At 34.6% G+C, this 26901-nt stretch overlaps 1 protein-coding gene across 5 annotated transcripts in view; it reads left to right on the top strand.

The window, feature by feature from the left end:
- DCDC1 (doublecortin domain containing 1) overlaps positions 1-26901 on the top strand; it is a 439498-nt gene that overhangs the window by 264257 nt on the left and 148340 nt on the right. For all 5 annotated transcript variants that reach the window (XM_059138743.1, XM_059138722.1, XM_059138732.1 and 2 more), the window contains 2 exons: positions 1549-1683; positions 2081-2238. In XM_059138743.1, the coding sequence (XP_058994726.1) occupies positions 1549-1683; positions 2081-2238 (293 nt within the window). The remainder of the gene's footprint in view (positions 1-1548; positions 1684-2080; positions 2239-26901) is intronic.

Raw genomic sequence — 26901 nt, 5'->3', positions numbered from 1 at the left:
TTTTTCTATGTCTACAGTTTTGCCTTTTACAGAATGTCATGTAGTTGGAATCATATAATATGTAGCCTTTTCAGGTTGGCTTCTTTCACTGAGTAATATGCATTTAAGGTTCTGGAGCCCCTTACACTTTTAACATGTATATTTAGTTATACAGTTTCTAAAAAAAAGTTTAAGGTTATTCAGTAGCTCTTTTTCCAGAGCAATATAAGGATTTTAGTGCCTTTTGATTACCCCCTGAACATCTCTTCTCTCTCTCTCTTTTTTTTTTTTTTGGTAGAAACTTTTGTTCTACACTTCAAAAAAGAAGTTTATATGATACTTGAGGCAGGGCGTCTAAGTTTTATGGGCTAGTAAGCAAGCTTCTTATCCTCCCATTGTCTGTTTCTTTATCTTTAAAATGGGCAAAATAATAGTACCCATTTCAAAGGGCTGTAGCAAGGATTAAAATGTAAATATATTTTTATGTGGAAATTGCTCTGATGCAATAGTAGTCTCCAAGTAAGCTCCTAGATAGGCTATCATAGATTTCATGGAACAGAAAGGTGCACAGGCCAAATAAAATGTTCAGATCACAGTTTATTCAATCAATTGCAAATATGATGCAAAATATATAGGAAGAGAGGTGGGCTAGGTAAACACACTTAAGGTGTGTGTTAAGGAGTCATAATACCTGAATCTCTGCAAAGTTGATATATCCCCTCTCTGTTGTATCAGCCTTCCCTGCTGATGATGTGGTTACAAGGACCAGAGTGGAAATTTGAACAAGGGAGCCCAACATATTAAAGGTGTCTGAGGAAACAACACATACTTGCTCCGTAAGAGAGCTTGTTGGCTAGTATACTTGGACAATAGCTACGCTCCGCGTTTAGCCTGATGGGCAGCTATGCATTTTATTTGGCTGAAAATCCAAAATCAGAGTCGGCAATAGGTGGCCAATTAAAGATCTCACAATTATTGTGTGTCTCAGGTGCTTCATTTATACCCATGTGTCATAGGTATCTGTTGTTCATTTGTTATTTAGCAAATCATGACTATTAAATGCTTGTTTTTGCCCCCCCCCCTTTCTATCTGTGTTCATAGATTTATGTTCTCTACTTTGTGTCTGATACTCCTCAGTTTACTAACTTACTTATTTATGGTTAATGTAGCTAATGAATTTCACCCATCCCATTTGTTTTCTTGTCTTCTAGAGCAGAATGGACTATTCCAAGACAATACAACAATTGCACATTGTATGTGAAAATAACTATAAATCTTAGATACTATTATTATTACATTAGATGGCTTTTGTATTTTAATATTATCATCTATCTAAGAGTGAAGATTAGTAATCTAGTTAAACTTCATCGGATTAAACAACTAACTGAAAATCCCGATATTAAAGTTATTTGGCTTGATTTTGATCTGAAATAGATAACAAGGTGTATTTTAGTAGTCAGATCTTTTTGCTATGAATTTAATTTATCCTCCCATCCTTCCCGTTGTATAGATTATTGGCTGTTACTTACAAGGCTAGTATACTTCTATTTTTTTTTTCCTTTCCTACAGGTTTATCCACAGTTTGTTCTGACCTACCTAGAGGAGCTCACCGCACAAGTGGATATGACTCAGACAGAGTATCACATTCACCGTGGTGCCCGGACTACAACTCATCAGGAACATGGTAGCAGCTTAGCAGAAGAGGTCAGTGTAGTGAGCCAGAGGCAAGACAGAAATAGATCTCTAAAATGTATTTTGAAAAAGAAAATGTTCAAGTTGTTTTCAAGAGACAAGCACAAATTCACATCTTAACGATACTGTTTAAAATCATACACATAATATAAATATCTGTATGCACATTTATATTTATGTAAACATCTATATATACTCATATAAACATTATTTTATTAAATAGTGGATGACCTTGTAGCTTTTGTTAGGACTGATGGCTTTTCGTCTGGTCACATACAAATGATTTCTGTGCCAAAGGAGGAAGACTGGAGGAAGCCTGAAAAATGTAATGTTAAATTTGAGGCATATGTAGCTTAGATATATCCACTCAATGAAATTAGGTACAGTATTGTTATATTTCATTTCTTAGGTTCTACAAGAATGTGCTAGCATCCCTGGTCTGAAGGAACTGCCAGAGCCTTCAGACACCCATTTAATGCCAGAAGGTCCTCTTGGGGAGACAAGGCAGCTGACAGTGGCACTGGTGAGGAAACTGGAAGAGAAACATCCTAAGGCTTCTGCTCAGAGGTAGGGCACTGACAGAATGGACCTTTATTGCTCAATGACATTCGATGTTTTCCTTCAGTTTCATGTAAGATTGATTTCTTGAAGATTATTGAAATATCTCAAAAGCCCTTTGGCTTGCAAGCACTGTCGTTTTCGAGTCACATTTGATGAAGAGAGGTGACATTTATGTGTATTTCATTAAAGTTTGATGTATGATATTGTTTTAAGTGTACTCAGAAGGGCTGTTCTCCTGGGTTCTCACTAAAATGCTCTGAAATAACGTAAGTAAAGTGATACTGAACATGTATCCAATTGTGAAAATACCCAGAGATCTTTAAGAACATCAGACCCATATAGACAATCCTTTTTGTGTTTTGTGGCAAGATTATTATATTTAGGCCTGAGGATAAATGCACATTGGATGGTCTTTAGAAGTGATAATTTTAAAAATTGATGTAATTTCTATAGAATAAGACTAACCAGTGGTTTGCTAACCAAATGAAAATCACTCTTGGCTGGAAAATAGAAACTATTTCTCTGATCCTCATTATTTAATTGGAAAATTAAAGGTATGTTTATTATTAGTAGTAGTGTTATTTTGTTTGGTTTGATGTTATAAATCACAAAATGACATTACAAATTTTAATTTTAGTATCGTAATTTTTGGCAGTTAACTATTGACTGAAGTACTCTTAAAGGAGTAATATGATTCATACTGTACTTTCTAATGCTCAAGAGAATTCCTAACTTTAAATATTCTAACTATAGATAGAAATGTCAGTTGCATTGAGAAAGAAAAAAATGACAACTTTTAATTTCTTTTTTAAGAACCTTTCCAGGTTTATAGAGATAGAGTTGACATATAAACATTGTGTAAGTTTAAGGTACACAACGTAACAGCTTTTATTTCAATTAAAAGCTCTTAAATTCTTAAATTATATATTCCTGCCTGAGATTTTAACAGGAGGGAAACGTTTTCTTTTCCTCTTAACAAAAGTGACTTTTCAATTTATTGTCTGTTTTCTAAACCTCACTTTGGTTTCATTATTTTGAGTAAGATAGGGCACAGATGAACAAAAGAACAAATTTAGTACCTTGCTGTATCATAGTCTGAGAATATCCCAGGCCTGTACAAAAACTTAAGTTCTAGTTTCCTTTCTTGCTACTTACTTTTTAATCATATATAAGATTCTCAACTCTCTGACACCCCACAACAGGGCCACAAAGCCACAGCAGTCCAGCTAGTCCTTTCTGTTCAGGTCACTAGAATGGAAGGCCCTTGGGAGCAGTCTTTGAAGTTTTCACGTAAAACAGGATTCAGGGAAAACTGGACCACTGGGAAACAAATATAGTTTTATGAGACTGTTGTTGGCCTTCCTAGACTCACTAGGCAGCCATTTCTACTCTATGCTTTTTGAGAACATGAGGGGGCTTGTCATTATCCTGGGTACTACTCAAGGAGGCACGGGTTCCTGCTGCTTCCCGATTTCTGAAACCTGTATGGAACTTCCATTTTTGTCTCCTGCTGGCCCTGGTCCCAGGAGGTACAGGCTAGGGTAGGGGGTTAGTCAGTGTACAGGGAATCCAGTGATAACTCACCTAATTCTCTATGACTCCCTCCTTCCCCATCCTGGAAGTATTTTCTCTGAGGGTCAAGGGCATTGGGAGGTTGAGGAATTTGTCTTCTGTATTTTGTGATTGTATCTGCCCTGAAGCAGTACAGTCTGATGATGGAATATTGGGAGAAAGGCATATTGTATTAGGCAAGCCAAAAAAGTCCCCAGAATACAAACAGAAAAACAAGCAACAAAGCAGTTAACATCAGTTAGCATAACATAATACTTGTTTGAGTTGTTAGAATTGCAGGTCTTTAAATTTCCAGGAATGTGGTAAGCACTCAATGAGTAGTCTGTGAAAATGTGCTAAAAGCAAGTAGAGTCGAAAATAGTTTTTAATAGAGGTTGCAGTTAGATTTGTGATTTTTTAATCAATAGGGATTGAATATGTTTGGGATTTTATTTCAGAAGAAAATTCCCAGGGCCCTTATCTTAGTGAGCATCCCTCAGGATTTGTGTCTCAGGCGACAGCAACTCTCTAGTCCTTTTTTTCTACAACCCACAGGGATTTATCCTCATTCTCCTCTCCACCCCCACAATTTACCATAATAGAGGTAATTTCAGTTTCTCTCCTTCTTTCTGTTCCTTAACAAAGTTATTTTGAGTAGAGAGTAAGTACTTAGAGCAATTACTTTCCTCCCATTTTGGAAGGAATTGTTGGGCAGAATTAGAACATGGTACTGAATTTGGCATATTGATTACTTTGAACCTTAGGTTGTCTTGTTAGGTTTACAGGCAGTCCAAATATAAGATAATTGGTGCATTATATTATCACAGCTTTAAGAGAGGACTTTACATTTTCTTGCCTTTATCAATGATAATTTTTAAAAATATAGAATAAATTCATTATAAAAATAAAAGAATACTGTGAAATGATCTGAGTTGTAGAAATTGGAGAAAGAAATGGAATTTTAGAATAAAAGCCATTAATGAGCAAATAATCTGGAGAAAGAACATATAGTTGAAAAAAATAAATGATACAGAGATATACATGTTTGTATTTCCTTAGCAGTAGCCATTGAAGGAGAGAACCACAAGTTGCCAAATTTGGGGAAAGACAGAAAGATTGGTAGTTAGTGGCATATAAATATGTGAAAATGAAAGACAACATTCATTTTTAATAACATATACTAACTTTGCTTAAGTGCTTTATGTGCATTATTGCCCAATAGCCTATGCAGTATGTAAAACAGAGGTATTCATCTCTTTTTTACTGATAAGGAAATTGAGGCACAGAGAGATTAAGTTACTTCACTAAAGGCCTTCCAGGTAGTAATTTAAGGCAGGCCTATCTGAGCCCAAAGTCTTTTACTTAACCTCTACATTATTCTGCCTAACCATTCATGTTCTTGTCTTAGTGATTATTCCAAATCTTTAGCCTTTCAAATGGGACCTATTACTTTGACTGGATATCTTGGAGAGGGACCTTTAAATAAAGTGGAACAGTTTAGAAAGGGAATAATAATAGATATGTCAATATATGCAGCTTACAGTGATGACTACATAAGAAGTTGAAAATACAAAAGGAGACTGTAAACCCATTTCTTGTTGAATCCAACCACCTAGATTTACTGATTTACAAAGCTTGCACTTGAATGGATTAGAGATTTTTAAAAATCTTTTTCTAATAAGGTGACTATAACCTGTCATGATTAGCCAAGGTATTTCCCACTTTGAATGGTGGTTCAGTTCAGCTTTGTATCTACTAAATATGGTGATAGGTAACTAACAGCTGTCATTTGTTGAATACTTACCATGTGTCAACTGCTAGTGAAAGTACTTATTCTTATAACAATGTGGTAAATTTAATTACTATCACAATAATCTGAAGGTGGAGGGACTCTTAAAATTCATAAAGATACAGCAACTGAGGCTCAGACTGATTTTGTAATGTGCCCAGTTATACCGCTGGAGATGGGAGAGATGGGATTCAAACCCACAACCATTTGGATCTATAGACCATGCTCTTAACCACTGTTTTATTCTTCATTCCTAATAGTAGTTATTCCAATGATTTTATAACAGAATGTTGTCATATTGAATAGTCACTTTATCACTAAAATTTTATGTGTATTACATCATAAACATTTGATTGGACTATTGCCATTTTGATGGGTACATTATTTTGAATTATATTCTTAAAAAAAACCTATGACAATCACCACAAATCTGCAGGCCAGGCTTTCCCATCTACGGAATCATTTAATTTAATATACACTTCAAACATTTGTGGAAAGCAGTCTGATTATTTATCTTCATTTTTTATTATTTTTGTAATGTGGAAAAAATTATTTTTCCTATTGAAGAAAAAGGAAAATCTCTTACTGTGTGAGGTCTTTAAAGTTCTTAGTTCACGATAGATTATATTTTCTTGTTTATTTATCAACATTTAAAATGTTTTTTCTGCCTCTATCCGTGAGATATAGAAATGTGGTTATCTTCTTGCTTGGATAAACTGAGTTGTGTGTACCTTTAATTCTAAGTTTGGTCCAAAAATAAGATAAATGCCATATTCTGGCATCTTTAAGTGTCTGGAATGTGTTTGTTTACATTAGTTTATCTGATGGAGCCCTTTACCTTATTCAAATTGAATAGGGGGTGGGGAAGGACTGGGACAGCCGACAAAGCACACTGACCCAGCTTGTCACCCAGTGACCTGTGAGAAGGAAATAATGAACTGTGAGTAGCTGTCATCTTAACTGTTTCTGACAGTTTGCCTTTGGGCACATCTGTGTTAGTTGCATTGGAAAGGCCTTTGTTCTTTTCCCACTAGTGACTTTGTGGAGCGCTGAGGGGTTGCTAGCTACTGGACTCTTAAGCGGGCCCTTCCTTCCCAGGGAAGCAAGCAGCTGCCGTGGATCACACTGACATTTCTCTTCATGACTCAACTTGGCATGTACTTCACTCTTTCAAAAAAGAACATAAATTTAGAAGTCCTTTGATTTTTCTCATTTAAAATGTACTTTAATTGTCTCCTGAGTTTTGTTACTAACAACACAGCAAGTTCTAAAACATGTTTAGTATTATCCTGATTTTATATGGATAAAGGTAAAGATAAATTGATAGCTAACCAGATAGGCAGGTGACTTGAAGAAATATATATCCAAATATTGACAGCTGTTACTGAGTTTTAAATTGTTCTTTATTATTTTCCAAATTTCAGTAATTGATTATTAGATTTACAATATAATAGGATAAAAATCAACACATGTTATGAAAAATATTTTTAATGTAGATACTTTTGATACATGCTTTATTAGTAGGAATATTTGAACTAAAATAGGTAAGAATATGCTCTCTTTTGTTTCACATTTTGCACTGCTACTTTTTAAATAGATTTCCATCTAATAATTTAAACTTTTAAATATTGTAATATTTATGTTTTAAAATTAATCTAGTGCATAAAGTTGTTATAATCATTAGGCAATGTAATTTAATAAGAAACAGGTGTTTCTGTCTCCTGCTTTCCTGAAATATCACTATTATTTCAATGGCAATAAAAGCAAACATTCTGTATAGTACAGATCATACCCTAAGAGAATTGTTTAAATTAAAATCAAAGCTTCTTTTATAAAATATAATTCCTGAATCACTTTTAAGGCCTTATTTACATTTTTACAATTGCTATAAAATCAATTCTTCTAGTATAATTAAGTCTGGCTATAATTGGTGTGTAATAAACATTGAGTATATGGTATTCATGTAGTTGTATTTACTTTTCCAAGAGAATATAAATCCAAACCATACTGCAGTGGTCAGTTTTTATAAGGCCTTCTTTTTGTATCCATTATAGACTAGAAGAAATGAAGCTTGAAAGAAATTACATGCTTTTTTCTGCAAAGTTTTTCTCTCAATAACAATTTTGAGATGTACTAGCTAAAGGAACTATGTTACAGTCTCCTGCTTTTCAAAGAAAGGTAAATTAATAATAATGAGAAGTTCTTTAAGCAGACAAATGATGATCATGTCTATATAATTATAAACTGTAAAAAACCACATATTAAAAATTGAAAGTCATATTCTGGTTTTCTTGAGTATTCAATAGCATATGATTTATTACTCTGTTAAATAATTTATGTAGTTTTGCATATAGTTGACAGAATCTGTAACCGTCTTCTGCTTAGATCATTCTTCTCATTTTGTTCATCATATATCCACACAGTTTTTGTAGAGACAATGAATGTATGGGTCATTTTTTTGTTTTTTGTTTTTAGTTTTTTTTAGAGGGAGGGACAGGTAGAAGAGGGGCAGGAGGAGAGGAAGAGAGAATCTTAAGCAGGCTCCATGCCCGTTGTGGAGCCCAGCACAGGGTTCAGTCTCAATACCCGGAGATCATGATGTGAATCAAGAGTCAGATGCTTAACAACTGAGCCTCGGAATGCACCCTGGGTCAGTTTTGATAATAGACACTGTCTTTTTAAGGAAAGCAAACTGTTTAAATTGCTACACTCAAATTCTTATTTCTAGAACTCTTACCAATTAAGGAAAATGATACTCACTAAATCTAATAATACTTTTTAGGAATAAAACCTCCTTATTAGGTTAAATTTCTGTTCCTAGCTATTGAAATGCTCAGCTTGAAGCGCTGGCCTTTAACTCTTTTATAGTATATACAAGACTTTGGTGTTGTATTTAAGAACACAAAATTATTTTGTATTCCAGAGATGCAGACATATGCTTATAATCCTTTTTTTTTTTTAATTAGAAAAGTCAAATACTGTTATCTGTTTGTGTTTTGGTGTATTTTTAAATGAATTCCCATATGCTCTCTGTGAATCAAAATAAAGCAAACAAATAATCTAATTGCATCTGTTTCTTTGAAACAAAGTCCAAATCAAACATTCCAAAAGATTAGGTTTATATCCATAAATGTGCATTAATTCAGAATTATCAGAAGCTTTCAAATAAGCATTTTATGATAATTTTTGTTCTCACTTACTGCCCAAACCTTCAACTAGGCTGCTTAATTTCTATATTTTATAATGTACTATTTATCTTTCTGTTTTATTCAGCATTGTCTATAAAGCTAGTCAATGTTGGAACGGAAACTCTACTCCTACAGTCTTCAAACTTGTCGCCCCCAAACTAGAATGTCTATACAGTATCATAATAGTGAAAGTAGCAGATAATGAGGTTCTAGATTTGAGTAATGTGGATGGACAAGGAGGAGTTTGGTGGAGGAAGTGTTAGGGTGATATATGGAATTGGATGAAAGCAGAGTTCAAGCAGTCAAGTCAATTGTAGGTTAATGTCCTAACTTGTCTACCTCCTTTAACTCTTGTTCCCTGACAATCCATTCTCCACTTAATGGCCAGAGTGACCCTTTTGCATTCATAAGTCAGATCTTGAGAGTCCTCAGCTTCAGATCATCTAATGACTTTTTATTTCCTTTAGAATGAAGCCCATGCCTTTACTATATGCTACATGGTCCTACTTTCCCAGGCCCATGGTACCTCTCTGAACACCATTCTCCCCACCATTCGTCTTCTTCAGCCAGCCTCGGTTCCTGGCAATGTCTCAGGTTTGCCTTGAATGCTCACAACCCATCGCTCCCTCCCTGCCTTATTTTTCTTCAAGGTACTTTGCCTATTGTATACATAATTATTTACTGTCTGAGTTGTCCCATTAGAATGTAAGCTCCATTTTAGCAGGAACTTTTGTTTTATTAACATCTGTACCTCCAGGATCATAACATAATGTAGTATGTAGTGGATACTCAATATGAGATTGTTGAATGAATGAATGAAGTAGTACAATTAATGGAAATAATGAAACTAATCTGATCATTCATATGTGTATTCAAGATCCTCACTGTTGAATAATTTTATGATCTACTCATATGTCAATCCAAAACTGTACCTATAACAATGGTTTTCTGATTTCCCTATTTTTCCTTTCTTTCATCCTTTATTATTTTGTGAATACTTATTGAGCATTGTCTATATTCCAAGTAGCCTTCTAGGCACTGGGGATACAATACTGCAGACAAATATACTTTCTTGCCTCACAGAACTGCCCCCATAGAATCTAACAGGGAAGGGAGGTATTACACCAATCACTACAGTAGAGAGAGAGTGATGAGTGTATTTCAGGGAGAAGGCAGTTAGTTCATCCTGAACTCTCCTCCCTGGTGATATGCTTTTGAAGTATGACTCTGAACATCTCACTTACTGACTCACAATTCTTCAGTGTTTACCCATTTCCTACTAAGTTAAATGAAACATCAATTGGCAGACCCATCACACTGTATTCTTTAGGCAGAACCTCCCTGTTCCTATCCAGACCCAGATGTACTGGGTACTTGGGTTATGCTGGGTTGCTTGATCAACCCTACCTTATGCAAGGCCCATTTTCACTGAATTCTTCAACCTTTCTTTTTTCTGATATATACATCTAAGGATATACACTTTCCTCTAAGCATGGCTTTAGCTTCATTCCACCAATTTTAATGTCATATGTTCATTATCATTTCCATTTTATTATAATTTTGACCCATGACTTATTGAGAAGTTTATTTCTTAATTTTCCAAAACATTTTCTGGTTTGTATGTATGTTATTGACTTCTAGATGAATTCATTGTGGTTGAAGAACATTTTTGGTATGCTCTCAACTCTGCCAATTATTGAGATTTGCTTTATGGTCCACTCAATATCTGGACAATTTCTATAAATGACCCACATGTACTTGAAAAGAATATGTATTCTGTAGTCTGGGGGTGCAGTGTTCTATATATGTCAATTAAGTCAAGCTTGATAAATGTGTTTTCAGTATATACTTATAATATTTTGTCTGCCTGTTCATTTACTGAGATAAATATGGTTAAAATCTTCCAGTATGATTGTCTATTTCTCCCTTTATTAATTTTATAAATATTTCTTTTCTGTAATTTGAGGCTATTTATTGAGTGCATATAATTTTAGAATTTTACTATCTTTCTGATGAATTAAACCTTATGCTCCTATGGAATGATCCTCTTTATCTCTAGTAATTTTTTTGACTACAGTTTATTTTGTCTCATATTAAATATGGTGATCTTCGTTTTTTTGTCAGGGTTTGCATGATGTATTTTTGTATCCTTTTATTTTCTAATTTGATCTTTACATTGAAGGAGTGTGAAAGCTTATAGTTTTTTTTTTTTTTAATGTAGTGTTATAACCTGTGTCTTTTTTTTTTTTTAAGATTTTATTTATTTATTTGACAGACAGAGATCACAAGTAGGCAAAGAGGCAGGCAGAGAGAGAAGGGGAAGCAGGCTCCCCGCTGAGCAGAAAGCCTGATGCGGGGCTTGATCCCAGGACCCTGAGATCATGACCTGAGCAGAAGGCAGAGGCTTTAACCCACTGAGCCACCCAGGTGCCCATAGCCTGTGTCTTTTAATTGAAGTATTTAGTCCATTTACCTATAACATAATCAGTGATTTGGGGGTTAGATATTAAATCTAACATGCTACTATTTGATTTTTATGTATTCAATATATTCTATGTCCCGCTTTCTTTCTCTCTCTCTCTTTTTGCCTTCTCTTGGATTCATTGAGCGTTTTATATTATTTTATTCCCTTCCTCCCAACTATCTTGTTAGTTATACATTGTTTTACTATTCTTTTAGTGATTATTCTAGAGATTACACATACTTCCTGACCTATCAACACCTAATAGAAATTAATTTTTTTACCACTTCTCAGGTAATTCAAGGACCTTGAAACTCCTATTTTTGTATATCTACTTTCTGAAAAAAGGCTGATGTATATTTTAATTCTATATATATTTTAAACCTCACAAAACATCATAATTATTATTTCTTTAGTCAGTTTTCATTTAGTCTGAGCCACATTTTTAAACTTCCTGTTGTTCTCTCTGTATCTCTGGACTTCCATCAAGAATAATTTTCCTTCTGTTTCAGGAGCATCCTTTAATATTTCCATAGGTCTGCTGCTTATGAATTCTTTCTGTTTTAAATTATCTTAAATACACACACAGACACAGACACACAGACACACACACACACACACACACACACACAGTTCATTTCCAAATTCTCATTTTCATATTTTTACTGAGTGTGAAATTCTAGGTTGTCAACTATTTTTTTTTTTTCCAGAACATACTGAAAATATCATTCCATTGTCTTTGGCTTCCACTTTGCTTATTTTTTTTTAAATTTTTTATTTTTTATAAACATATATTTTTATCCCCAGGGGTACAGGTCTGTGAATCACCAGGTTTACACACTTCACAGCACTCACCAAAGCACATACCCTCCCCAATGTCCATAATCCCACCCCCTTCTCCCAAACCCCCTCCCCCCAGCAACCCTCAGTTTGTTTTGTGAGATTAAGAGTCACTTATGGTTTGTCTTATTTTAACTGAGAAGTCATGTATCAGTCTTATTGCTCCTTTGAAGGCAATGCTGTTTTTCTCTTGCTGACTTTTAAGGTTTTTCTCTTTGCATTTGGTTTTTACTATGCTTTCCTAGTGTTTTTGTTGTTGTTGTTGTTGTTGTTCTTGTTGTTTTGTTTTTTGGTGTTGTTGTTTTGTTGTTTTGTATTCATAATACTTAGGGGTTTTAGGGTTTGAATCAGTGGCTTACTGTATTTTATCAGTTTTGGAAGATTCTCTGCAATTGTTTCTTCAAATGCTGTTTCAGCTGCATTTCCTCTCTCTTCTCTGAAGGAACATTAATGAAATGTGTATTAAAAACTTTTTAACTCTAAACTCTATGTTTCTTATGCTCTATTTTGTATTTTCCACACTTTGTTTCCTTAAGCTTTTGTGTGGATATTTTCTTTTGACCTGTTTCTCAGATCATCACTTCTCCAACTTTTCTAATCTGCTGCTAAATCCATATGTTGAATTCCTCATGTGTGTTATGGTATTTTTCAGATATAAATTTTCCATTTGGTTTTTATGACTCATAATATTATTGCAGTTTAATCATTCTTCTGTTATTGAATAATTTAGGTAGTTTTCAATATTTCAAGTTTATGAATTGCACAGTTACAAACATCTTCGATTTTGTCTAGAATGCAGTCTTTCAATCTATGAATATTTCCTAAGCACCTTATTTTCTCTGTCCAAAACTTTGTTGGACACTAAAATTTAAAGATATATACAAAAAGTCCCTGATTTTTCAGAGTTCATAGTGTCATATAGCATTTCCCCTACTTTGTTACTAGTGAAAAATCTGACTACAGTTTAAAATATTGTGTTATGAAGCTTGTTGAGTTACTGTGTTTATTTTCTGTTTTATAAACACTTTTTATTTTATAACTCAAGTGATCAAAAACAGGGCCTAAATCCAATTCTCTAATAGCATTTTATTTTCTCTCTGAAGACAGAAGCAATCCTTTATATTTTTCATGCTTTCAAATTGGACTACAGAGTTAGCCAAACTATACACTATACATACACTATCTTAGAATTATTCTTACTTTTTAAAAAGAGAACTACTAGGAATCAACCCTTAATCATGAATAGTCTCTACAAATATTTATGAAAAATAAGTTTTTTTATCTTCAGTTATGTTACTTAAGAATAATTATGCTGTGGTATGTCTGATCATTTCAGTTACCCATCAATTTATCAATTTGAATACAGAAAACTGACAGTCTTTGTGATTGACTCATAATCATCTGTATGTTTGTCATGAGTCTATTTTTTGACAAAAAGTCTCCAGTTGGGTCATTCTGTGAATTAGAGGCAAAGGAAATCAGCTGAGCAAAAAAACCAATATTCTAATACTCATATGCTCTGAATACATAGATTTTGATTTGGTGATTTTACTTCTATTGCTAAACTTTATTCACTGTATTCTCTCCTGTTTGGTTACTTCCTAAAACCTGAGAGTCAATTCATTTATATATGACACATAATAAGCATTAATTCCTCATTTTTATATTCACTCATTCATTTGATAAATGTTTTAGAGTGCCTGTTCTATTAAGAGATATGATATAGCTTCCTCATTGACATCTCAGAATCTGGACTGAGATTAGCCTAGCTTCAGTTCTAGTTGTGAGTACCCACAGTTTGATTTTGGACAGCCAATTAATATCACTGATGCTCATTTCCTCATATATAAAGGGGGATAGTAATTATTGTGAAATTTAAATGATATCATGAATATAACATTTAGCTCAATTCCTGGAACATAGTAAATACTTCATAAATGATAGCTTTTATGATGATAATGATGTCCTATTATTAGTATTGATATTAGTATTAAATGAAAAATATCATAAAGATGCAAACCAATTCCTGCCTTTAAAATTCTGAAATCTTATTGAGGAGAAGCTGTACATTGCTACGTTTTCTAATGTTACTCAAAAAGTAATTTTTGAGTTCTTATTGAATAAAGAGAATTATACTATGTAGTATTTGAGTATGTCTTTTAAAAAATATCCCTCAGACTTTAAGGAATATACACATACTAACTATATATATTCACAAAGAAATAACTTAATGGTAAAATATGGTCATGCTATAAAAATGTGTTCTTAGCTTTTGTGAACAAAAGAAATTGGATATATCAAATTACTTCTATCACCAAGTTGGGGAATATAATTAAGTCTGGTAGTCTGTTCTCAAGTAAGTTTAAATATGTAGTTGAACAGACAAAGCAAAGAGATTAAAACTTTAATGTGTGTTACTGTTTTTTATTACTCATGTTTATCATTAAGCTTTTGGAGAAACAAAATAAAAGGAAGAGAGGAAGTATGTAATTCTGGGTTATTTTTTATTTCTCTCCTTTATGTTTTGTTATTGTCATAAGAACAAAAATGGGGACTTGCTAATTTTTTGTGTTTGATGATGACAATACGAGATATTAATATGTTCTATATACATTTTTCCACAGCATTAAATATATGTGTATATTATTGTTGTTTAGAGTGAATCTTAATTTGTGTAAATAATGCCACAGTATAGGACTCTAAGATGTTTCCAAGATTTTTGCTCTTATAAACACGATGGCAATAAACAACAGGTAGAAACCTGAAACATAATGTAGGTGTTCAATACTAATCTCAAACAGAATTTTCACATGGCAGTGCACACACACACCGATGCGCATGCACACACACACACACAAAGTGCTCATACAACTAGCTAGAGACATTTGAATAAGAGCTGTGGATTGCCACAATGTCAACTGCTTGGTTTTTTTGTTTGTTTTGTTTGTTTGTTTTAAAGATTTTTTATTTATTTATTTGACAGACAGAGATCACAAGGAGGCAGAGAGGCAGGCAGAGATAAAAGAGGAAGCAGGCTCCCCACAGAGCAGATAGCCCGGTGCGGGACTCGATCCCAGGACCCTGGGATCATGACCTGAGCCAAAGGCAGAGACTTTAATCCACTGAGCCACCCAGGTGCCCAATTGCTTGGTTTTGATACTGCATCATAATTGTGCAAGATTTTATTATTGAGAGAAAATGGAAGAAGAGTTTATGGTACTTCTTTATACATTTCTTGTGACTTCATATGAATTTATAATCACTTCAAAGTGAAATGTTTAAAAAAGAAAAGCAAACCTTTCCCAAGTAGAAATAGGCAGAGTGAAGAATAGAATACATGTGGAAGGAGAGCTCTTGAGATAGAAAATTCCTAGACTGACTCCTGATCTAGGCAGACTCAATAATCCTAAGAAAGTTTTTTGTTGTTGTTGTTGTTGTTGTTTTAATATAAGAATAGTTCCCGGGATGCAAGGTGGAGCCACTTTGGAGAACAGTGTGGAGATTCCTCAAGAAATTAAAAATAGAGCTTCTCTATGACCCTGCAATTGCATTACTGGGGATGAAAAGAAGGGCCATATGTAACCCAATGTTTATAGCAGCAATGGCCTCGGTCGCCAAACTGTGGAAAGAACCAAGATGCCCTTCAACGGACAAATGGATAAGGAAGATGTGGTCCATATACACTATGGAGTATTATGCCTCCATCAGAAAGGATAAATACCCAACTTTTGTAGCAACATGGACAGGACTGGAAGAGATTATGCTGAGTGAAGTAAGTCAAGCAGAGAGAGTCAATTATCATATAGTTTCATTATTTGTGGAGCATAACAAATAGCATGGAGGACAAGGGGAGATGGAGAGGAGAAGGGAGTTGAGGGAAATTGGAAGGGGAGGTGAACCATGAGAGACTATGGACTCTGAAAAACAATCTGAGGGTTTTGAAGGGGCGGGGGGGTGGGAGGTTGGGGGTACCAGGTGGTGGGTATTAGAGAGGGCATGGATTGCATGGAGCACTGGGTGTGGTGCAAAAACAATGAATACTGTTACGCTGGAAAAAAAAAAAAAAAAAGAATAGTTCCCGGGAGCCTCTGAAGAAAGGGACCACTAGCACTAGACACCTGTTTCTAGTGGTGTTTCTCTAAATTAATAGCAGTCCATAGTATTTAGCGTATTTTCAATAGAGAATTCTGGGCAAAGGTATTTAGAAACTTGTATTGGAAGTCTGTAAGAATAATAAAATATGATCAAATTCAATGAACTGTGGGAGAGATGAGGACTTTGCCTTACATCACTTGTAAGAAGTGGGTCAGAGAAGCAGGAAATTCTCTGACTAGGAAGAATGAAAATTAAGTTCCTAAATATGAGATTCTTTTGTCTTTTGCATCACTCTTGGAAATGCATGTAGACAAAAGTGTGTGTGCATGTGTGTCTTTGTGTGTGCACCGTGTATAGGTTGAAATTGAAGTGCTCCTTCTTCATATCAAAGTGCACCTGTGCACTTTTCATATACATATGAATATACTTGTGAGACTATAGATAACATATATAAGCATATTGATAGGAGACAAAATCTCATACTATTAAGCTTACAAGTCTTGTAAAATACTTTTTATGATTTACTAGAATGACATGTTTCATTATCCCAAGGTTTAAAAAAGTATTTCTGACATCTCTCCTACTCTGTCATGAATGTATATATAATCAGTTATAATTATCTTAAAATATCAGCATTACATGCTACTGTAGTAATAGCTGCCTGCATTAGTTACCTATTGCTGTGTAACAAAATTACTACAAATCAGCATCTTAAAACTCCCAGTTTTATTATCTCCCAATTCTCTGGGTCAGAAGTCCAAGTAGGCTTTCAGGGTTAGGGCTTCATAAGGCTGAAATTGTGTCGGCTAGGCTGGACACTTACCTGAAGGCACTAGGGCAGAACCTCCTTCTAGACTATTTCAGGTTGTTGGTTCGAAGTCAGTTCTGTACGGTTGCAGGTCTGAGTCTCCCTTTCCTTGTTGGCTGTCATCTCAGCTCCTAGAGGATGCCCACGTAACTTGGCACATAGTGCCTTCCATCTTCAAAGCTAGCAACGGTGTCTCTAATCCTCCTTGTGTTTTGAATCTGACTTTTCCTTCAGAAACCAGCTGGAGAAAACTCTGCTTTTAAAGAGATTTATGAGTAGATTTTGCTCACTGAGCCAATCTCCCTACCTGAAGGTCAATTGTACTGATTACATAATATGACCATGAGAGTGATAGCTCATGTTCACAGGTTTCAGAGATTAGGGAAGGACATCTCTGGGGGCCATTTTTAGAATTACCTGCTATACTGCTATATGCTTCCAGGTGAGGGACTAGTTAGATAACTTCTTCATTTATTACATTCAAAATGTAGAATTCTTCATGGTCAACACTAGCATAGAAAGGAAAAAGAATAGAAGGTAGCATTTAAAGAGTGTTAAAAAAATTACATGCCTAACAACCTAAAAGTTTAGTCTAAACAGCCACAATAAGTAAATATCACATATAGTACTTAGAGTAGGGCTTCAGTTGTGACAGAGGAGAGCAAAAAAAGTAAGATTCACAGGTAATATAATGACGGTAACTATAATGGAGCTTTCCATTTTATCGGCCACCAAAATGATTGAGAACTCAACAGTATAACTGATGCCTATATAATGCAGGTGATAAAATTCCCAGTACAAACTGGTTTAAGCATGTAATTCAAAAAGAGCCCTGGGGAAACATTGGTTTACATCCTCAACTGATTAGATCCCATTTTCTCTCAGTTCTGCCTTCAGGATTCATGAGGAAGGAACACGGTGCCAGCAGCGTCTGCCCCTAAGTGTTTTCAAGTCTTAGGGCCACAGAACTTCTCAGAAGTACCAGCAAAGTCTCTGAATTATAAACAAAACCTCTGTTGTGTCAGGTCCCATTTGGAAGGTATCACTGGGCTGTGCTGATTGGCTTAAACCTAGGTCATGTGTGACAGCTCTGGTGTCAGGGTGGAGTCAGCTTCACTCTAACCATCTGGATGGAGACCAAGGGAGAGGTGGTTCCCAGAAAGAAAGAAGGGTGCATTGTCAGAGGGCAGTGAAGGATGCTGAGCGGCACTAGCCAGGAATGTCCACAGCAATGGCTTAACTATTCAAAAGGTACTTTTATAGATGTGCCTGGCTGGGTCATTTGGTAGAGAATGCAACTCTTGATCTCAGGGTTGTAAATGTAAGCCCCCACTGGGTGTAGAGATTACTTAAGAAATTAAAATCTTTGTTTAAAAAGATATTTTTATAGATACATTCAATACCAATGGGTTATATACAAATATCTCATTTGCTCACTAGAATGAAGCAGTAATACTGGCCTGAAAGGAAAGCTGGAGGGTTATTTTGGTGGTATTCAAACTATGCTATGGGGAACCTGACTGTTTCCCTGTTGCTATACATGAAAAAATTGGAAAGCTTGATCCAATTCACAGAAGAAATTGCAGAAATTTTCCTTCTTTATTTTCACAGAAACTTTTTAAAAATAACTTTGCTACTTGATAGCATTTGCTTATTCTAGGACTGACTATAAAACGGCAGGATTGTCTCTGATTTAGTACAGATTATGAATGTGGTTATTAAAATCTGTGTATATTAATATTTTACTACATTCTCTTAAAAAGCATAAAAAATTCTATGTGTTCTGTTTCATGAACCAGCTTGAGGACCATTGATATAGTTCTGTCTTCTCAATTGCAGGTGAATAAGTTGAGGCCCAAAGAAGTTAAAGAATTTGTCCGCGGTCATCCAGATAGTTAGTCAAGAATCCTGGTTTTATGTCTCATTCTAAAACTTCCCCATCCTTCATGCTTAATAATTTAATTCTGTCTTAATTTTATCGTACATTTTTGGAGATCTTGATAGTTAATGGAAAGGATGGTAAATGTGTGGGGATAGGAAGACAAGAATGTAGTTATAATAATAACAAGAATGTAGTTATAATAATAACAATTGAATTTTATTAGAATGTAAATTGTATTTGTGGACTTTGCTTAAAATAACAAATGTTAATAGGGTATTTGCTGAAATGAGGCTTAGTTGTTTAGCCTGACTTTTTTTTATGAACATATAAACCCTGAATTATCTATTTTCTTTTATTGTTTTTATTTATTTTAGTTTTTACACCATGATGATTCCTCAGAGAAGTCATCTAGAGGTGATAATATGAAGTGGTCAAGAAGAGACAGGACTTAGACTAGCTGGGTAAAAATTCTGACTTGGGCAAAGCTCTTTTTTCTCTTTGTGTTTTATTTGATTCATTTTTTTATTTATTCACTTGACAGACAGAGATCACAAGAAGGCAGAGAGGCAGGCAGAGAGAGAGAGAGGAGAAAGCAGGCTCCCCGCTGAGCAGAGAGCCCCATGTAGGGCTCCCCGCTGAGCAGAGAGCCCCATGTAGGGCTCCATGACCTGAGGTAGAGGCTTTAACCTACTGAGCCATCCAAGTGCCCCTCTTTGTGTTTTAGTTGCCAACTCTTCAAGTTAAGGTATAATTCCTCAGATGGTGGTTGTGAGGATTAAATGAGATAATGCATGAAATCAAGCTGCAACATAAGATAATAGGGAAGAGCACTGACTTAGGAGTCAGATTCCCTTGGTCCAAATTCTTATAAGCTGGGTGCCGTTGGTCTAGTTACTTCTCTGGGTCTATTTTTTCATTTATAAATTAGAAATAATGATAACATCAAGTTTATAGGATTGCTGAGGATTAGAAGAGTCAATATTTGCAAAACATTTAGAAAAATACAGGTCCATTTATATAGGACAGGCACCCATATACAAATGAGTTAAGCACCGAGAAACAGTGCTTGGTACATAGCAAATGCTCCATGTGAGAGTTATTTGAAGGAGTCCTTAATCAACCCCATCACCTTGTTTTATTTCCTTCATACCACTTAACACTAAGATTGATTTGTTTACTCTTTGGTAATGTTTTATTGTCTGTCTTTCCCCTAAAAGTATAAACTGCAGGAGGACAGGGACCGTACCATCTGTACACTCCGTTACACTGCTGTACACTCAGAGCCTGGAACATTGCTCTACACAGACACAACAAACTCAAGAAATATTGTTGAATGAATTAATGATTAAAACTAACAACATAAGCATAAATCCCCTAAGTACTTTAAATCTAATACTGCTACATGATAATGCCTCTGAATGAAAAGTCTTAATTATTTTTCAGACCTTATCTGTATTTCTAAATGAAATGCTTACAAGTTTCCATGATTAGCTATGCTAATTTGACATTTCTGACATGCATGAGAATGCAGTTTCCTTTAGGATCTTTAACATACTATAAATACCTTGAGCAAAGAGTAATTGAGATCTTTTCTCCTATTTACATGGATGCATACAATGCCTTGGTGTTTTACCACATTAACCGAAGAGGACTTGCAATTTCTTAATGCTGTTGACCTAGCTTTCTGGCTCACACCTGTGTCCTGGTGTAGTGTCTGACTCTGGGACAAAACAGGGTTTAGGATGCTTTCACATTTGCTCCATGTTTTTATTTTATCCTCCTGAAGTATGGCTGACTGATAAAGTCAATTGTCATATTACCTTGTATTTTGATGAAGGGCCTGATCCCACGACCCCAAGATCATGACCTGAGTTGAAACCAAGAATTGGACGCTTAACCGGCTGAGTCACCCAGGTGCCCCTGCTTATATCCTTCTTTTTCATATATCCCTTTAAAAGAAAATTTTTATATGTTTTCCTTTGTTTTTCTTTTTCATTTCAAATCCTAAACTTAAAAAAAAAATCCTCAACTGAGTAAAGTTGTGTAAACCAAGGACTATAGCCTATAACCATATAGTGCACACTCCCTGATATAGAGTAGGAGTTAATAAAAGATGAATAGGTTAAAATGGTAATTTTGGACACAACTTTTTATTTATTTTGTTACCATATTTATATGAATCATCACATAACTAAATAACCACAGTAAGCACTTGTGACAATGCTGGTAAGATGTCAGCATTTGGCAGTAACTTTTTCAAATTAATAAATTTGAAGAAAAAAAAATTGATATGATGACATTAAAAAAACTATTCCTTTTGTAACTCCCACTTTTTTCACTTTTAGCTTTTAAACCTGCTTGCTCTATCCATCAAAAAAAGGATACCAATTTTTTTAGGTGTATCCAAAGAAAAACACTAACAACAATAGAATTGTTTCCCAGGAGAACTGTCTTGTGAGGACATAGGATTTGAGTCAAATCTATTTGAGTCTTCAACCATGTTCTATGCCTAGAGCACTATTAACTACAGAGACACATTGACAGAAGAGGTGGTGAGCCTGTCGAGAGGCCAGGAAGTGAAACAGGTCAAACAAAATAATTTCTGGATACTTTCCTCTTCCAAAAATCTGTTACGAAATCTAGCATTGACCTCTAGTATACTTTACTTGTTAATTGACCCAGAGAATCAAGTCTTCATCTTTGTAACATTCACAGCCCAAACAAATTATTATAATTCCATATTCTCCTTCAGTCTTGTTCTGTTTTTCTAAGATTTGGCAGGCATTAACAAAACATGGAAGCATGCACTAAATGTTAAAATTTCCCCAACAAACCATATATTTTTCTACTGATTTTAAATATGTATTAAGTAATCATATTTATTTTACAATAAAGTAAGTATGATGCTGAAAAGAATAAAATAATTAACAAATATACTTCACATACCTAAATGCTTATTAATTCTTCATTTATATTCATTAACTGATTCACATTTCTCTTTCTGTCCTCTGTTCTTTTTTTTTTTTTTTTTAAGATTTTATTTATTTATTTGACAGAGAGAGATCACAAGCAGGCAGAGAGGCAGGCAGAGAGGAGGAAGCAGGTTCCCTGCTGAGCAGAGAGCCCGATGCGGGACTCGGTCCCAGGACTCTGAGATCATGACCTGAGCCAAAGGCAGCAGCTTAACCCACTGAGCCACCCAGGTGCCCTGTCCTCTGTTCTAAAAAACACTAAATAAAAGACTAATGCTTGCTTGAATCACCTTTAAAGCTATGACAAATGGTGGGAGAGGATTAGCATCTAGGAAGATAAAAATTATAATTAAAGGTAATCCTGAAAAAAGGAAGAAATATTCAGGTGCAAGCTAATTCCATTCCTTAGAAAGATGTGGTAGTTCACTGAGGGAAAACAAACAAACGTTAAGTTGTTCATGAACACATCTGGCAAGGTAAATTCTGGGGCATAACAGAAATAAGAGACTTTCAGGATTCTCTTGGAAACACCATTTTTAAAAAAAGCAAGTTGGCTCTATAGCTTTTCAATGTGTCCCCGCATGTGCACAATTAAAGACCCACCAATTTGCCTTCATATTGGCTCCACTCTGACTAGAATTCATTTCTGGACTCAGAATGTCAAAACCTGAGGAACAGCTTAGAATTTGGATTTTGAGAGCCTGTGAATTCAGAGATACTGGGGATGATTCTGGAGGGAAGGCTAAGCAAACACTTCTACTTCAGCTAGAGTACCTCTGCTTTATAGGTTGAGCTCCTGCAAAGGCAGTGCAGTGTTATGGTTAGGCTGCTTCAGTCCAAAATCTGCTTCAGCACTTACTAGTTACATGACCTTGGATAAATACCTTACTTTTGTCTCAGTTTTTCATTTCTGTATGGTGGTACCTAACTCTCATGCCTGGCACATAGTAAATACTCAATAAATAACTACCTGAACAAAGAGATTTTCTAAAACAAAACAAAACAACAACAAAAAAGTAAACCCTTGGAGCCATTAATTTTGAGATCATTATAAAAACTAAGGGTTAAGGAGTTTGAGGGTCCTGGTCCTACTTGAGCTATTTCTTTTCTAAACTGTTCTACACCATGTTTTTTTAATTACAGGTATTCATTTTTATATTCTTTGTTTTACTAAAAATTCACAAAGCGTGTATATTGTGTTAATATATTGTATTTTTGAATGGTTAGGTCAAGGGACAGGGGAAGACAGTCATGTAATTTGCTTTTTACAGTACCTGTTACCGAGACAGGCAGATCAAGATTTGATGATGGATTTTTAAGAATGATAATGACAATAATATTGATGATAATCTCTACATAATGGTCAGAGGAAGTAGGATTATTCTATATGATATGAGAAAAGAGAGCAGTGATTTAACAGTGATGTTCACAGTAGTGATGTTATTTAAGGACATACAGAGAATATGGTGAATAGTTTCTATCTTTCTCAAGTTCAGAATAATAAGGGGATAAACAAGGATTTCACTGAAGCACATTCAACAGATGCCTGTCGCTCGCCAGCTACTCTGCTAGGTGTGAGGAGATATAAAATCAGTTTCAAAGGAATAAGCAGTTTCTCTGATGAAATATTCAGTTTCTGTAGAATAGAGCAACTTCAAAGTGATTACTTGAAATAGAGTTGATTAGCGCCAGAAAGAAAAAAAGAACTTCAGTTAGAAGTGTAGAAGGAATGAAGGAAATAGAAAATTGTCATTAGGGCAGCATAGCAATAATTACTGCAGGCAAAATCCATCAGCAGAGGCTAAAATTAGTGGGTGAAAGTTTAAGGTAAAAGAGCATATTTCCAAGTAAGGTTTGGGAGCATAAATATTCAAATATCTATTATTTACCAGGGACAATATAGTAATTTTACAGTGAAGTAAGTTCGTAGGTAGCATCTTAACAAAATAAAGTTAACATCACCAGTAATAAGACATGGACAGATGTACCTTCTGAAATGATCTGGTGATACTGACCTCTGTGATATTCTTCCCCTAAATCCATTGCATCCATCTAATAATGAGAAGACATCAAAGAAATCTAAATTGAGAGATATTCTACTAATGAGTTTTCTTAAAAGTTTCAAAATCTTGAAAGGAAATACTGATCAACTATCACACACTTAGAGAAGACAAAGGAGACCCAGTAACTAAATGCAATATGGTATCCTGGATTAGATCCTGGAAGAGAAAAAAGGACATCAGTGGAAAACCTGATGGAATCTGAAAAAGCCTAAGTATAGCTAGTAGTATCGCACCGATGTTAACTTCTTAGTTTTGATAATCATATGTTATGTAAGATGTTAACATAAAGGATAACTCGATGAAGCTCTCTGTAGTATTTTCACAGCTCTTCTATAAATCTAAAATAATCTCAAAATAAAGAGTTAAAAAATAGAACCCAGTCTTTTGAAATTCTGAGATTTCTTACGTATGATTCCAAAACAAAGCAAGGACGGAAACTAGAGATCTACAAAAATAGCTCTAACCTGGCACATTTTGTAGAGTTTTTCTCGACACCTTCTCATTTTTCAGAAATGCATTTTTCATATCACTCCCTTCACTTCAAAACGCCATGTTGTTCCGAGTCAATTAATGTGTATATAAAGTGTACATAGAATGTGTATATGAAAGCTGGACAAGGAGACTTTTTGTACTATAGAGTTGTCATTAACAGATACTCCATTCAGAGTATATTTCACAATGACAAGGTAACTTTCTACCTTCATTTGACATATTAGTTACAATACTGAAATCTTTGAAATCTTCAGATAATAAATGGCCATTCTCATTTGGAAGATAAATTCCACAGAATCTGAATTTGAAATAGATGTTAAATGACATGAAAATAGAAACAAAGCTAAAGACTTATAAAACAGATGGTATATCTATCTATCTATTTATATATACACGATATACAGATATATATATATAAATATATATATATATATAAATTTTCTTTCTAATAGTCTAGAATTTCCTTTAACAAAGGTTTTAAGTTCTACCTCTCTACACTTAGATCTCTTTGGGCCAGCTTTGTAGGGAGGGCAATTTTTGTGCCTGCAATTATCAGACAACATACAATCTTGTGCATAAATCATTGCTGCTGCAATTAGCTCATTTACCACTTCTGCCCCGGAGACAGAGGAAGCCGCCCCTCCCTAAACAGCTGGGATGGAATTGCTAGAAGGGCCGTCTGTCCCTTTTGATAAACAGTCACGGCCTCCCACCTCTGCCAGGTGTGTCTTCTTTCACAAGGATTAGGGGAGGGGCAGGGGTTGCTACCTTTTAAAATAAAAGATCCACTAAATTAGGAGAATTGACTATGTTGGATCTAAAGAAGAGTAAGATAATTGTCCCAAGGTACTTGCAAACAGTCTGGGGTTTATTTTACCCTCGGATAAGCTCTTTAAACTCCAGTTGACTAAACCAACTAAAACAAGAGAAAGCGTACTGTCCTCACAACTTCAAAACAACTTTTCTTTTGTGGGAACAAGAAAGTCACCTAATTATAGCAAAGGAATGATGAATCTGTCCAGTCCATTTGTTGCCTGTGTTCCTGTTGTTTATCTGGTTGCCCCAATTACACTTTCTGTTTTATTTTTGTTTACTGAATCTCATTAGTATTTCTATATCATTAGTATTTTTCCCCACAGAATTTTTTTACTCCTCTCCCTGAGGCATAATTGTATTATGACAGTCTAAAGAGTCATTTGCTTTTTTCTTCGGTTATAAAACGTCTTCTTCCCATAGCACTCTGACTTTTTAAAGGGAATCACATAGAAAACCATGAGGGAATACAATATACAAGACTTGAGCTGGTAAATTAAAATTAAAATATAACATATCACATAATATTTGTGCTTAAAATGTTAATGGAAACTAATTGTTCACTTGTTATGACCTATATCCTTTTGAAATATATAGTTTCTGAGTCATTAATCGGAAGCAATATTTCTTGGAAATTCATTCAGGTTTCTGCTCTATCTGAACTTTGTGGACCTCTCATTTATTTGACGTGCATGTAAAATGTAGGTGATGGACTCAGCAAGCCAAATTTCATGTAGATGCAACCTCACAGGCCAGATTCCTGGTACAAAGGAGGTTGACTAAAAGAAGTCTACTCCATTAGAGTGTTATTTTCTACAGAACTGAGTTTATGTGCAGTGGTATCATTGTGTTAATTTATTTAGCTAATTTATTTAACTAAATATAGCCCATTTAGAAAAATACCATTTACAGAATTTCGAACATATTAAAAGTCCTGGTATATTTGTAGAGAAGATCCATAATATATTTTGTCCATGATGACATAAAAGAAAAATATAATAGTGGTTTTAGAAGTTGAGGTCCTACAGTATGAATTTCATTGTCTTTCTAGGTGCAGTTTATTATTCCAGTAAGCATCTGGGTTCAATGCTTGTATGAGAAACTTTCTTTTAAATTTTATATAATCAATGGTGATTGAAATTAATTTCACAATATTTCTTGCTCTCTTTATGTAATCAAATATTATATATGGATTAATTATGGCATCTGGGGATATAGTATTATATAAGACATGGAAGTTTGTGCTCTAAAATTTTCACTTTCCACAAAAAGTGGTAAAATAGACTTCTGCAAGACAAATTTCTGGTATTTTGTTTTTAAAATCTTTTTTTGTAAGATTGTGTTAACATTATGAAAGTTTTTTTTTCCAAAATTGAAGTCATTATGAGAAACAACTTATATAAAAGTATAATAAGGTCTAGAATTAGATTGTACGAAGTGCTTTAGTGAAATATATAAACAGCTCTTTGATCTTGGATATTTGATATTACCAAGTTAGGAGATTTTTTAAAAAAAGATCCTAATGATATAGATTTGAGAAGTCACTAATGGGAAAAAAGTGTTTGTTCTTTTGAATGCAAATATATTTCTAATATTTGCCAATTCGTCAGAGGTTCAGAAACAGCAACATGTTAGTTTCTACCATTCTACCACACCTGTTCTAAAGCTTTTATGTAATCCTTGTGTTTGTGATTCAAAATTCCTTGATGAACTAT

The sequence above is a fragment of the Mustela lutreola genome, chromosome 1 (genome assembly GCF_030435805.1).
Source record: "Mustela lutreola isolate mMusLut2 chromosome 1, mMusLut2.pri, whole genome shotgun sequence".
Classification (NCBI taxonomy): Eukaryota; Metazoa; Chordata; class Mammalia; order Carnivora; family Mustelidae; genus Mustela; species Mustela lutreola.
Note: the sequence above shows the minus strand (reverse complement) of the source record. Positions and strands in the feature narration are given on the sequence as shown.